The 15,216-nt window shown below is 31.9% G+C and overlaps 1 protein-coding gene across 6 annotated transcripts in view; it reads left to right on the forward strand.

The window, feature by feature from the left end:
• SLC35F5 (solute carrier family 35 member F5) overlaps window positions 1-15,216 on the forward strand; it is a 94,483-nt gene that overhangs the window by 66,578 nt on the left and 12,689 nt on the right. For 5 of the 6 annotated variants that reach the window (XM_074301860.1, XM_074301861.1, XM_074301863.1 and 2 more), the window contains 3 exons: window positions 3,198-3,285; window positions 5,808-5,872; window positions 7,141-7,245. In XM_074301860.1, the coding sequence (XP_074157961.1) occupies window positions 3,198-3,285; window positions 5,808-5,872; window positions 7,141-7,245 (258 nt within the window). Of the gene's footprint in view, window positions 1-3,197; window positions 3,286-4,696; window positions 4,741-5,807; window positions 5,873-7,140; window positions 7,246-15,216 lie in introns of those variants that run through there. The other variant, XM_074301866.1, reaches the window with a different exon arrangement.

Genomic DNA, 15,216 nt, shown 5'->3' on the forward strand with positions numbered 1-15,216 from the left:
TATGTTCAATTGGAAGGAAAAAAGGAAGGAAGAGGAGAAAGGAGGGACAGAGAGGGTGGATGTAGAAGAACAATCTACACAGAACAACATAGATTAGATACAATGTAGATATAGACTAACTTCCAGAGGAAAGGGAAGTATGGACATTTTTTAAATGGAAGAGGATCAGTATAAGCTTGTTGTAAAAGGTGGAACTTGCTCCTTAAAGGAAGCAAGAGATGTTTTTTTTAAGATGTAGGTAAGGAAGAAGTACCTTAAAGACATGGAAGACAGCCTGTGCTAAGTTACTGAACTGAGGGTTGGAATGTGATTGAAGGACAAGAAGTAAATAATTTTGCAATTGTAATCTGGAGTGTGTGAAGAAGAGAAATTGGCACTCAGCATGGAGAAGTAGGCAGGAGCCCGATTGATTTTTTTTTTTTTTTTTTTTTTTTTCCTGTGGCAATTGGGGTTAAGTGACTTGCCCAGGGTCATTTAGTTTGGAAGTGTTAAGTGTCTGAGGATGGATTTGAAATCAGGCCCTCCTGACTTGAGGTATAGTGATCTATCCAGTGCATCAATTAAGTGCTCCAGGAGCTAGATTTTTAAAAGATATTAAATGTTAAGTGTGATATAGTATATTTGGTAGAGAGACATCCTTGAGGCTAGGAAGACCTGGGTTCAGTTATTGCCTTTTGATCTGGCCAAATCACTTAATTCCTCAGTGCCTGGAAACTCTCCAAGATTATTAGTTTCAGAAAAATTGCAGTCTATATTAGTAAAAAGAATTTCCTCATTCAAGAATCCCCTTATGCTAATTAAATTCACAGTTCCAATCATTGACCTCTATCTCCTATCCTTAAAAATCAAATGAAGACATTTGCCTTTTGATATACAATGTAAGAGGGAATTATAAGAGCTTCTTTATCAGGGAAAAAGCATTGTGAGATCTATTTTGTGGGATAAAAGAGTACAAATAATCTATTTGTATTATTAAAAGAACTCTATTAAACTAATAAAAGAAGTTGTTCCTATCTTAACATATAATATTTGTGTAACAATCAGGCAGTTAACACATTCAGAAACAACAAAAAAGGAAAGTGAGATGACAAACTCATTTGCTTTCTCATATGTATAAATGTTTGAAAATGGCCTATATACATATTGAGGTCTAAACTTGTTCTAAATATACAGAAAAAAACAATCAGGTTTTTATAGGCACTGTCTTACAGCATATCGTATCCTTATATTTATACACTGAACTGACATAGGTAAGGAATGTAAGATTCTGCTGTATTAATTAATTAATTGATTAATTGATTTTTAAGCATTTCACCAAGGAAGAATTTGCCGTTTTAAAGATTTTTTTCTCAAAAATTATTTTCCAGCTATTATATTAAAATTATGTTAGGCAAGTCCCTGCCTTTTTTCCACCATCTTGACTCTGCCCCTCCAAAACATAGTTGTTTAACAGAGATTGATTTGACCATCAATATTAGGAAGACAAAGATGATGAAAAAACTTAATGATTCCAAGCGATGTTGTGCTTATTAAATTAGTCTATTTGTATATGTATATTTTGAACTGATTCTGTAAGTAGACAGATGAGCTGAGCTCAAAAGTGAGATTGAGTTACTTTATTCTTTAGAAATTGCATAGTACTTTTAATATTTTGCTGCTCATTTTTTGAAAAATCCATTTATTAAGCTCTCATGTTATATAGATGTGAATCATAGAAACCACTGTCTCTAAAAAACCAAAATTACAAGTGACCCTAAGAATAATGGAAAAATGTATGTTTGCTGTTAGACTACCTAGACAGATTATCTGTCTTAGATATTTGTTTTAGACAAGTTCTATATGTTCCTGAGGGATAGCATCAGGGAAAATGAGAACTATTTCAAAGAAATATATTTAGAGGTCCAGAATGATGTACTTATTAATGGAGTTTTCTAATACTGCAGTGGGCTGGCTGCTTTGCAAACCACTGAGTTCCCATTTCATTGGCAATCTTATTAGTTATTAGTTGTGTACTATTTTTAATTTATTTAAGTTACTTTCTACAGTAGTTATTAGAAGAAAGGGCAGGTTTGAAGAGTAGGATAATTTCAGTTTGATGTATTTGAATTTGAAGCACAAATATATCACCCAAATAGAAACATTAAATAGGCATTTGGAAGTATTGAACTACTTTAGAGATTTAGGGAATTTACTATTTAGAGGTGAAAATTTGCTATGACTAATCAAGAGAGTAGAGAGAGAAGAAAAAGCATGAAGAGGACAGAGACAATTAAATGGTGTGGCATGATTGGTGTTGTAGACATTGCAGTGTCTGCCACACAATTCTTAGAGCTTTTTTTCCTTATTTGTAAAATTGATTTGTGTTGCCTTCCTTTTAGAATTTTTATGAGGGAAATGCTTTGCATATTTTCACATGCTACATGTATTAAATGTATTATGTACCATTAAGAGAATAGTAGCAAGATGAAGATCCAGACAATACTAAGAGGTGTCAGGTAGGATAGGGGGTATGGGAATGAAATACTATGAGAGTCAGAGGAGAAAAAAAGTATCAAGAATGAAAAATCTAGTTAATACTATCCAAATCTGCAAGCATTAATTTGCTTTCAGTCATATTCAAGGCATTGTTAGGGGATACCAAAATAAATTTTTTTAAAAAGTGAAGATAATCAAGGATAAGGACTTAACAAGGCATTGGATTTGGTGATATACACATATACTTTGTTGCATTTTTATAATACATCTATTCCTAATACAGTTGTTTTATCTTTTCAGATTTCCATTCTCGAGGGGTATTTTTTCCAGGCTTCATGACAAAATATAATCACCTATAATTATAATCTGGCCTGTGATAATTTTTATTTTATTTTAAAGATAATTTTATTTACCTCAAATCAGTAGATAAAACATTTTTGATGTTTTCAAAATAGCTTTGTCACACATGCATGATTATAAAGTCAAATATTTCTTCGAATCTACAATTTAGATGCATGATTTTAAAAAATATTGAACCATTTTTGAATTATTAAAAATTGTCATTTAAACGCATTTGTGACTAATAGAATCTGTTCCTTCCTAAATAGAGTATCATTTTTAAGCTAGTTCTAAAGTTAAGTATGTTATGTTCTTATTCATAAAAATATTTGGCAGTATACAGTCATGCCAAAATTTTATTTCTTTATTTTAATCTTCCACAGGACTTTTTACTTTAATCTTAGCTGCAGTGTTTCCGAGTAACAGTGGAGACAGATTTACTCTTTCTAAACTGTTAGCTGTCATTTTATGGTAAGACTATCAAGTGATAAATGCTTTGTTCTGGTAAAAAATAATAGTTACTTTTTTTTCCCCCCTGTTCCTGGGATGTAGGAGATGGATTGGGATATAGAGAGAGATGGTTTAACATTGTATAAACAGGGATGGTATCCCATGTAGTCCAAATCAAAAGAAAATTATTAGTGGAGATTTGAAGGTGATGTGATGTTCATGTCTGCCTTGGGTTTTTGGGTTTCCTCTAGACCTCTTAGGAAGAATAATATTAGAAGGGAATTAGAATTATTGGTTTTCAATTTCACAAACATTTTTAAAGGACCTCCTCTGTGGAAGGAACTATAATGAGTTAAGAATACAAAGATGAAAGAAAAACACCCTCATTCCTTAAGAAATTTTCAATCTAATGGAGGGAATCAGGGGAGAGGAGGTTTATTTTCAGCAACTATGAATTTCCATTAGTTGCTTAAAAATTTCCATGATTAGTATGTATGCAAAAGTCATCTCTACATGTAACTAAATTCACTTATAATCCTAAATTTAAGCTAATATACTAAAGTAGAAAGTTCTCGCACAAAAGGATATGTTAAAGTCATTCTGAAATGTTTAAGTATTTTGAACAATCTAATGATTCCAGAAGTTTTGTGGTGATGAAGTTTGTTTATGTATTTCTATACAAAAGAGGTGATGGACACAAGGTGTAGAATAAGATACACATTTTTTGGACATAGCCAGAATTTTTGGTTTTTATTTGAAAATACATATTAATTATAAGGGCTTTGTTTTTATATTACCTAGGGGCAGATCTTGGAATGGTAAGAAACGATAGGATAGGGAAAAAAAATTAAAGAAAAGAAGACCATTAAGATATCTTTTTTTTTTTTTTTTTTTTAAATGCAGAGAACAGAAAGTAAGAAAGGCCAGAAAGAAACACAGATAAGCATGTCAGCTTTTTAAATACTCCAGGTTTAACTTACAAACTTCAAAAGAAAAACAGACTATATTATAGAGCCCTGCAGTTTAATATATAATCCTTTTTTACCCCCCTTATACACTACTACATATTTATGAGTATGTCCATTTTATTTTGTGTTAAGTTCAGAATTAAAAAGAAAAATCACCTCTTGGCATTTTTATTGCTATCCTGATTTCTAATTCATGGGTTTATAACCATATAATTTGAATGATATAATGACTCATAAATTTTTCAGTCTGAGAAATTCTCCAAGACCTACTAAGTGGCATAGGGATTGTGACTTGCAATAATGGAAAGAAATGTGACTACCTCAAAAAAAGAGTAAATTCTTAAAGTAAAGCTTAAGAATATTTCATTATTCTACCTAAATAGATGCAACTTGAAAGAGGTTAATAAGACTTAGAATTGGAAGGGAACTTAGAGATCATCTAGTTCAACCCTTTTATTTTATAGATGAGGAAAACTGAGGACCAGAAATGTTAAGTGACTGGTCTAAAGTCACACAGCAAGCAAAGGTAGGATTTGAACCTAAGTCATCCTACAGTATTGTACTACAGAAGGTTGGGAATGGAAATGCTGGCCTTTGCTGAATCTTAAATTGGTTCCGTCTGTGATGTAGCCTCATTTTTCTACTCTGAAAAAGATAGAATTATACTTTTAACTTTTTCTATAGCAGAATGTCATTATTTTTGTTTTGCATATAAACTGAGTATAGGGTTCAAGAGAGAAATAAATGTTACCTTTATAGATTTGAAGTTTCTTCTTTACCTTTTTTAAAAAATCTCTGAAACTTAATTGTAGCTAACATTTTAATATAATTCTCATAAAGTAGCCAACAAGCATTTATTTTTATTATGTGCCAGGCAATGTGCTAAGTCCTCTAGATACAAATAAAAATAGCAAAGGCTAATATTGAAGAATTGTCCATGCATATGTTTTGAAAAATAAAAAGCTTTAATAAAGGAAACAAGAAACAAACCAAAAAGTTGTTGTGCAAATAATTATGGAGTGGATTGAAGTTAATCTTATAAGGAAAGGCTTTGGAAGCTAAGGAATTGGAAAAGGCCTTTTGTAGAAGATGGCATTGAGCTGAGTCAAAGGTTCTAAGAGCTAGATGGTAAGGGAGGAAAGAAAACATTCTCAAAAACATTGGAGACAAATAGTGCAAAGCTGTTGAGATGGGAGATGGAGTGCCTATTATCCCTGACTTCATTCAAGATCCAGCTCAAACTCATTAACAGAAATGTTTTAAGTTTCACCTGAATTTTAAAATTTTAGTGATTTTTTTTTTCCCCTCATTAGTCATATTATATAGAGTTCCCACTCTATACCTCACGATTCATTAATCTGATTTGAAATTAACAAACAGATCAGTCAGGTAAAAAGGATAGTTTGATTATATAAATGCTTGTTGACGGTTTAATTCTCCAATAAACAACCTTTTTTAAAAAAAATTTTAGTTAATGTGTGGATTAGTGGCTATCAGTAGTTTAAAGATCTCTTACTCAATCCTCTTCAAAATGAAAGTATTATTCCGATGAATAATGACCACTTTTTCCTGTAGCATTGGAGGTGTTGTGCTGGTAAACCTTTCAGGGTCTGAGAAATCTGCTGGAAAAGATACAATAGGTATGTATAAGTCTCTTGTGTTTAAGAAAACTTACCTTCTATATATAGAGAGATGATATATTTTTCATCTGTTTATAGCTAAATGATAAATAGTTGTTAAATAGTGACTAGATTTGTGTTAAATAGTGACTAGATTCATTGGTATCAGGAACTACCAGATGAGGAAACTTGCCCTAATAATGTTGGTAGGCATCTTTTCTACATTTTTAGTTTTTGAATATTTTTTTGAGCATTGAAGTTATGTGACCTGATGAGGGTTATATTGCCAATGTATGTGAAGGGTTGAACTTTAACAGAATTTTCCCTGGCACTGAGAAAAGTTCTTTATACATTATACTATACATTTCCCACTCTGCTGAATTAATCTTTGTATTTTATAGGAGAACACATATAGTATACTATGTGGGCATGCTTCTAAAGCTGTAAACACCTTATTGTATTTAAGGTAACAAGCACAGTAGAGTGGAGTGAGAGATGGTTTTGAGATCAGAAAACTTTAAATCCTGGCTATCCTGATGACTTTCTGTGTTACTGTGGGCTTCTTTCCTCATCTCTTTTTTTTTTTAGTCCCCAAATTATATTCATATGCAAAATTGTATAAACAGATGTCTAGAAATATTTCATATATTTGTCATTCAAATATCAAATTTCATGTTTACCATATACTTAGTTCTGAATGGATTTATTGATTATTGAAAGTCCTTTCCATAAAACCAAAGAGAAAAAATAAATTTAATATAATTTTTGATGTGCTAAAAATGATCACAAAGCAAATAATCACAAAGGAAATAGATAATATTTGGCTTGTTTGAAATTTAAATACTTTTGATGATTTATGAAAATTTCATAATCAGAGATACTCAAGAGCAGATGGTCCATTTACTGTGCATTTCTTATGTTTTCTGTATAGCCTGTATGGTTTAGAGGGTGTAAAACTGATAAGATACATGTTTTCTGTCTTCTAGGAGCTTTTTAGTTGAACATATCACACCTAAATGCATTATTCAGCTAGAGAACAATATACGACAGTAAATGTATAATTGTAGTAAATGATAAATTATATGTTAAAGACTATAGGAAAAATGAAGGTAACAGATGTTAGTGTTGGTTGGAGTAGTTGGAGAAGGTAGTGTGGAGGAGGTAGGATTTGATTATGTCCTTGATGGATGGGTAGGGTTTAAATAGAGAAAAATGGAAATATAGAGATATAACACAGGGAAATGGAAATAGCAAATGTACATTAAATTATTTTTATTTTATTTTTTCAGGTTCCATCTGGTCTCTTATTGGTGCCATGCTCTATGCTGTCTATATTGTTATGATTAAAAGAAAAGTAGACAGAGAAGATAAATTGGATATACCAATGTTCTTTGGTAAGACCTTTTTTCTCTAAATGACTAATTCACTTTCTGTGGGTAGAAATTAATAAAGAAAATTAAATATTAAAATAACAAAGTTTCTAATTAGGATCATGACATTTTATCAAAATAAAGAACTTTAGTAGTCAGTTTACTCCCCATCTCCGCCATCCCCTTCCTGCCTTCATTTTGTTATTTGCATTATACGCTGCATTATGGTTAATTCTGCCCCTGGGAAAGGGATTTGGGAAAGACAACTAGAGAATTGCAGAGTTTCAGTTAGAAGAAAAAGATGTCAGAATCCATTTATTCAACACACTTGATCCTTTGTAATTTATCCAAAAATTGATTATCTAGCTTTTACTTAAAGATCCTAGTTCAGAGAGAATCTACTCCTTCCCAAGGAAGCTATTTTCCTTATGGTGATACTCATATGTAAGTTTCTCCTTACCAAAAATCTAAATCTTCCTCTTTAGAACCTACTCATTGCTCATCTTTTACTCCATTGGACCACAACAGAGCAAATGTAATTTCATGTGATAGTCCTTAAATCCTTGAAATTGTCTATCACATATCCCTTTTCCACTAATTCTTGTCCAGATTAAATACACTCAGTTTTTTTCAACCATTCTTCATATGATGTGACCTCTAGATGCTTCTGAGTTGCTTTGCTTTGAATGTTCTCAGCTTTATAGTGTCATTTATGAAGCACGGAGAACTGAATGCAGTATTCCAGATCTGATCTTATTGGATGGGAGTCTTAACCTCTCTTGTATCTCCTTCCCACCTCCCCCCCACCAAAAAAGAAAAATTCTGGACACTGTGCCTCAGAATGCAGCTTGAGATTTTATTTTTTGTTTATGCTTCCCCCCCACTCTTATTAGTATTTTATTTTTTCCCCAATTACATGTAAAGATAGTTTTCAGCATTTACTTTTGTAAGATTTTGAGTTTCACATTTTTTTCTCCTTCCCTCTCCAAGAAAGCAAATAATCTGATACAGGTTATAGGTGTACTATCATTTTAAACACAGTTCCATATTTGTTATATTGTGAAAGAAGAATCAAAAGGAAAAAAACACAAGAGAAAAAAAAACAAATAAGGTGAAAATATTATGCTTCAATCCTCATTCAGTCTCCATAGTTGTTTCTCTGGATGCAGGTGGCATTTTTCATTCTAAGACGATTAGTATTGCCTTGGATCACTGTATTGCTGAGAAGAATTAAGTATGTCATAGTTGATCATCACACAGTCTTGCTATTACTGTGTGCAGTGCTCCTGGTTCTGCTCACTTTACTCAACATCAGTCCCTGAAAATTTTGCCACGCTTATTCTGAAATCTACCTGCTCATCATTTCTTATAGAACAATAGTATTCCATTACATTCAAATATTATAACTTCCTACTCCACTCAGTTTCCAATTCTTTGCCATCACAAAAAGAGCTGCTAAAATCTTTTTGCATATGTGGGTCCTTTTTCTTTTATGATCTTATCGTGATACAGACCCAGTGCTGGATCAAAGGATATGCATAGCTTTTTAGCCCTTTGGGTATGGTTCCAAATTTGCTCTCCAGAGTAATACAGCCTGAGATTAGATTTTTTTAAACTCTCAGTACTAATGACTTGTACTATACCCCAGCTTTTGTACAACTGTAGCAAAAGATTTTACTTTTATTTGTTAAATTTCATCCTCTTAATCAGTTCAAGCTTATAATCTCGATTTTGGGATTCAAAATTTGATTTTGATATTCAAAATGTGTTAATGAAAATTCCTGCTTTTGTATTACCTACTAATTTGATAAACTTGTCTTTATTTAAGTTCAATATGGAATTGTTCAACATCACAAATTGCTTTCAAATATTAAGGAAAAAAGCAATTTTCCAGATTCTTTTTATGAGATAAATATACTAAAATACCTACACCAACCAGGGAACAATAAAATAAAAGATAGCTATCAATTAATATTATTAATCAGTGTTGATTCAAAAAATTTTAAGTCTATCAAGTAGGCTTCAGCTGTTAAGAAATCTTTGATTATGTTCAAGGTGCATTTTTATCAGGATGTTTCAGCATTAGGAAAATAATAATTATACTTAAAACAACCATCTAAACCACATGATTCTCTCAAGAGATGCAGAAATAGTACAACGATGATTTATTTTTAAAAGCCCTACAAACTGTAAGCACAGAGGTATTCATGTCATTAAAAATGCACTGGAAGCTTTCCCAGTAAATGAAGGAATAAAACGAGGATGCTTTTTTTCTCTTCTATATTTGATTTAGTTGTAGAAAATAATTTGTATAATACTGTTCTTTTAAAGTCTGATAGAATTCTTCTACAAATCTATCAGGACCAGGAGTTTGTTTTTATTTTATTTTTCTGAATTTTGTAGTTTCTTTGATGCTAGTTCTACTTCCTTTTCTAAGAATGCAAAAGTAATTCAGTTAATTTAGATATAAATATTTTTAAGGTAATCCACAAGATTTTTCAGTTCAATTAATATATAACTGCAAATTTTCTTTTGCCTTTTTTGTTCTTTTGCCATTCATTTATTATTTTGTTCATTTGATATTCTTCCCCCTTTTTTTTTTAATCAAGTTGGTGTATTAATTTTTTTAGTCTTTTCAAAAACTAAGCTGGGCTCCAAAGAATTTTAAGAATATACCTGCTCTCCTTTGCAGAAGTAGATCTGAAAGTGTTGAATACTGCACATATTTTCAAATTTTATTGATGTATTTCACTGATTATTTTTTGGTCTTTCTCTTAAATTTTTTAATTCTTTCTCATGTGAACAAATCCACAGATGGGAAAAAAGGAAAAAGCTACATGGGGAAATTTAGTCAATGTAAAAAAAAAAAAATACACACACACACACACACACACACACACACACGCACACACACACACACACACTCACATACCATATAGAATTTATCCAAGGTTTCTGACAGAATTTCTCCTAATATTCTTAGAGAGAAGACAGAGATGGTAACATAATTGGGTGAATTTGGAATCATTTGAATAGACAGACCTAAAGAATAGTCAATAAAGGATTTCACGCCAACTTGGAAGCACAATAGCTTTTAATTGTTCATCATCATCTACCTGTCTGCCCTATGCCAGTTTTTGAACTTCTGTTTTCATTGTCTTTAGCTTTCCTTTATATCTTCTGTGCACATTTTAAGTTTTTCACACAAAGCTATCAATGTATTTTCTCTCAGAGAATAATATGGATAAATTTGGAAATGAGAATTCTTTATTTTTCTGCCAAAAGAGAACTCCTTTAGTGAATCACATGGTTTTACTTTTCTGCTGAGTAAAGTAAATTTCATGAAACAAATAACTTATTCTCATTTTTGTATTTGACAATTTATATATCATAGAAAACATAGGAATGCATTCATTATTTGACAATATAGTCATTATGTGACAATATAATACTAACAATTTCATTCTGTAGTTTTATTGCCATACTAAAAAAAAAAAAAAAAAGATCAATAGTGCATTTGGAATTGATTTAGCCTGGCATTTCCTTATTAAGATTAAAATTGTCATAGTTCACATAGTTAGGTGTCACAATGTATATAGCATGTCAAGCCTGGAGTCAAGAAGACTTACCTTAGTTCAATTATGGCCTCAGACACTTAATTGCTGTATGAGGAAGTCATTTAACATTGTTTTCCTTTTTCATTTGTAAAATGAGTCAGAGAAAGAAGTGACATACATTCCAGTATCTCTGCCCAGAAAACTTCAGTGGTGCCATAAAGAGTCAGGCCCAACTGAAAACAATTGAACAACAAATGTAGTTTTCAGCATCCTCAAGCTCAACATCTTTTGGATTTGGAGTTTCTCAAATATAATTCATTTTCTGTTACCTAATACCTGCTTAAAAATAAAGCTTTTGTTCATAGGGCTAGGCTGCTAGGAATGAATAGACTTCTGGGTTCTTTTGAAAAATTATCTGATAAAAGCTATTGTTTGTTTCTATGTCCGCTATTTTCTTCAGTTAAGGAAACCATATGGTATTGTGGGGAAAGCCTTTGGTACAGTCAGAAGGCCTAGATTCTCTTTCAGCTCTTCTATCAGTTTTCTATGTAATCTGGAACCACTCTTTTAACCTCTGCGCCTCCATTTCTGAATCTGTGAAATAACAGGATTGATCTAATTTCTAAAATTTCTTCTGATTTTAAAATCTGATTCTTAAGTATAGTAATGAAAATAATTTTAGGAGAACATCACCAAAACTGAACTTCAGATAAATGATTTGTCAGTAAAGTTATATATCCAAGTGTAATGTATGCAAGGAAAGTGTCATATCAGTGACTTGTTTCTTTTTTTTTAACATTTCAAAAAAATAAATTATTCCTAGATTTACTTTTGTAAGTGTTAAGTAGTTTACTATATTACCTTCAAGTATGTCATGATATATCAGATGTAAATTGGTTTGAAATCTTAAGTTTCTTTTCCTAGTTAATAGTTAGAAAAGATTTTTATTTTGAAAAAGCAATGCTTTCTTCATCTCTTTCTCTAATATTTTATTCTTTAGCACTAGAATAGATTATTGCTAAGTTTGTTCAGGTCATTTTTATTTAGTATCTGTGATTTGATGAATTATATTTTAAGAATAAGATATAATTGTCAAATATAATGCTATAGAGAGTCCTGTAAAGCTAAAGAGAAGAGTAGTCACTGTATTAGAATCGTCAGTTTATATATTTATGGAAAAGGGGGGAATTGAACTGAGTCTTGAAGAATCAAGAAAATCTGGCTAAATCAATCATTTGATCAGCAAGCATTTCTTAGATTTCTGCTATAAGCAAGGCATTCACTGTATGTGTGTGTGTGTGTGTGTGTGTGTGTGTGTGTGTGTGTGTGTGTGTGTGTGTGTGTGTGTGTGTGTGTGTGTTGGGAGAGAGAAGGTTGAATTCTGGGAAAGTAATTAGAGAAGATGACTCTTGTATTTGGCCTAGTGCCTGGTGCATAATAGAAACTTAATAAAAGCTTGTTGACTAAGTTTTCCAGTAAATTAGTGACTCCAAAAGGTGGGTGGACGTGAAGATGGAGCATATTCCATTCATGGGAAGCTGCCATTGTAAAGGCACAAAAATTAAAAATGGAGTGTTGTAGGTAAAGAACAACAAAGTGACCAGTAAGCTGAACTGTAGTGGGGAATAATGTATAAGAAGGAAAGATAAGAGAAACCCTGGTTGTGAAGAGCTTTAAATATGAGAGGATTTTATATTTGCTCCCAGAACCTATAGGGAGCCAATGGTGTTTGACTGCATGTCCATATGGGGATGATGTGGTGAGACCTGTATATTTGGGAAATGTCTTTAGTGGTTTTAGTGGAGTGGAGAGAGACTTGAGTTAGGACAACTAGTTAGAAGGCTGTAGCAATAATTTGGGGGACCTATATTAGAGTGGTAGCTAAGTTAATGACGAATAGAGAGTGTATACAAAGATATTGTAGAGATAGAAATAATAAAATTTGACAACCATTTATTTGGATATGTGGTATGAGCAAGATTGTGAACTTGGATGAATGAAAGAATTATAGTGCTCTCAGCAGTAAGAGGTTGGATTTTTTAAGGAAAATAATGATAAAACTGTTTTGGACATGTCTAAATTTGAAATCCTTGAAGGATATTTGGTTTGAATTGTCCAGTCAGCAATTGATGATGCTTCTCTGAAGTGTAGGCATAGAAGAAAGAATTCATAAAGCTTATTCTGGCTATATTGGAGCCGAGGATTTATGTAGAGGAAAAGTGGGAGTTAAGCTTGGAAAATTAGGATGCAACTAGTTCATGGAATTTATTGAATGACAGAATGAGTAGTTTAGATTTTCTCCTGTAGGAATACTTCAGTTCTTCAGTAGATGATCTTATTGATGTACTACAGTTATTAGTGCAAATCAGTCCATTCACATCTTTTCATCCTGTTTGATTCTTTGTCTCTTCCTATAAATCCTTCAAAAGCTATCTAGCTTCAGATCTTTTGTGTCTTACATGGATATCAGTAATACACTCATGCTTTCCATCATTCATGCTTGTTAAATAACTAGATAATGGCATGTCATAAAACTTCATATGGTATACATTGCCATTTTTTAGTCCTATTTAGAAAATAGTCTTGCAGATTTTGTTTCTTTAAGACAGTCTTCAGACTTTGTCATAGCCTTCCCTTATCTCCAGAAGAGTTAATTTAATTTTAAATTGCATTTATTAAGGACATTAGACATGATGTCTAGAGAATAGATTTAATCGTCCCACTATATACTCTGTTGCAGTCACATATTCATTTCTGAGTACTTCATTTTAGGAAGAACTTTGAGAATTAAAGTAGACTTAGAGGATGACCAGAATCATAAGGAGTTTTGCTGTCTTGACATATGGTATTGGTAGAAAGTACTAGGCATACTTATTTCATAAAAAAGATGATAAATTAGTTGTAATCAAATATTTGAAGGACCAAGGAAGGGGATTAGATTTATTCTGAGTCCAAGGGCAAAAGAAATTATGGCTAGAAATAGACACATTTAGATTTAAAATAAAGGAAAAAAAAAACTTTGTAAAAGCAGAATGGACTGCCTCTTAAAAGTAGTAGTTTCCCTTTTACACTGATCTTCAGGAAACATTGGCTGGACAATTTCAGACAGTTATACAGGGGATTTCTGTCCCTACCAATTGCTGAAATTCTTTTTTTTTTGCTGTTCTTGTAGTAATAGCAGTAGTAAGCTTATTTTTAATTCACATTGCTTTATGAATCATTTTGGGAGAGAAAAATCAGAGCAAAAGAGAAAAACCATGGAAGAGATAAAACAGAAAAAAGAAGTGAACACAGCATGTTTTAATTTACATTCTATTGGGATTGCTTTGGATCACAGAACCACTGAGAAGAACAAAGCCTTTCACAGCTGATCATTACCTATTCTTGCTGTTATTGAGTATTGTTTCACTCAGCATCAATTCATATAAATCCAGGCCTTTTTAATATCAGCTTGTTCATCAATTTTTTTATAGAATAATAATATTTCATTATCTTCATATGCCACAGTTTGTTCAGCCATTCTCCAATTGTTGGGCATCTACTCCTTTTCCAATTCTTTACTACCACTAAAAGATCTGCTAATGTGGGTCCTTTTCTCTCTTTTATGATTTCCTTGTGATACAGACCAGTAATGGCACTGCTGGGTCAAAGGGTATGCACAGTTCAATATATTTGGATATAGTTTTATATTGCTCTCCAAAATTGTTGAATTAGTTCACAACTCTATAAACAATGTATTAGTGTCCCAGTTTCCCCCCTCCCCCAACATTTATCATTATTTTTTCCTGTCATTTTAGCTAATCTGAGAGGTGTGAGGTGGTACCACAGAGTAGTTTTAATTTGCATTTCTTTTGTCAACAGTGATTTAGAGCATTTTTTCATATAACTATAAATGACTTTAATTTCATCATCTGAAAATTATTCATACCCTTTGATGTCACATTTATCAATTGGGGAATGAGTTGTATTTTTATAAATTTACCCAGTTCTTTATATATTTTAGAAATGAGACCCTTGTCAAAAATACTGTCTATAAAGATTTTTTCCAAGCTTTGTACTTTCCTTTTAATCTTGTTTCTGTTGGTTTTGCTGAGATTCTATAAAATTCTTCCATGTTTTCCATGTTGTAGAATTTTAATCTCTGTATTTGGTGCCCAGAAATGACCGCAGGTATAATTTGTAATTTGTTTTTTTATATCTCCCTCTTCTCTCCACTCTTCCTTCCCTCTCCCGCCTCAGTAAACCTTGGCAATGCCTTAGGACTCTCAGGGATTCCCTGAAACATCTTCCTAAAACATAGAACATATTTAAAAAAAAAATACAGAGAATCCTATTTTATGTAATTACAAATATAAATATACCACTATCATTTTTGTGACATTAAAAATATGCTGCCTTTTATTTCAGTTGTTTGTATTTGGTTTATGTTAGTTCTTGA

This window comes from Sminthopsis crassicaudata, chromosome 3 (genome assembly GCF_048593235.1).
Source record: "Sminthopsis crassicaudata isolate SCR6 chromosome 3, ASM4859323v1, whole genome shotgun sequence".
NCBI classification, from domain to species: domain Eukaryota; kingdom Metazoa; phylum Chordata; class Mammalia; order Dasyuromorphia; family Dasyuridae; genus Sminthopsis; species Sminthopsis crassicaudata.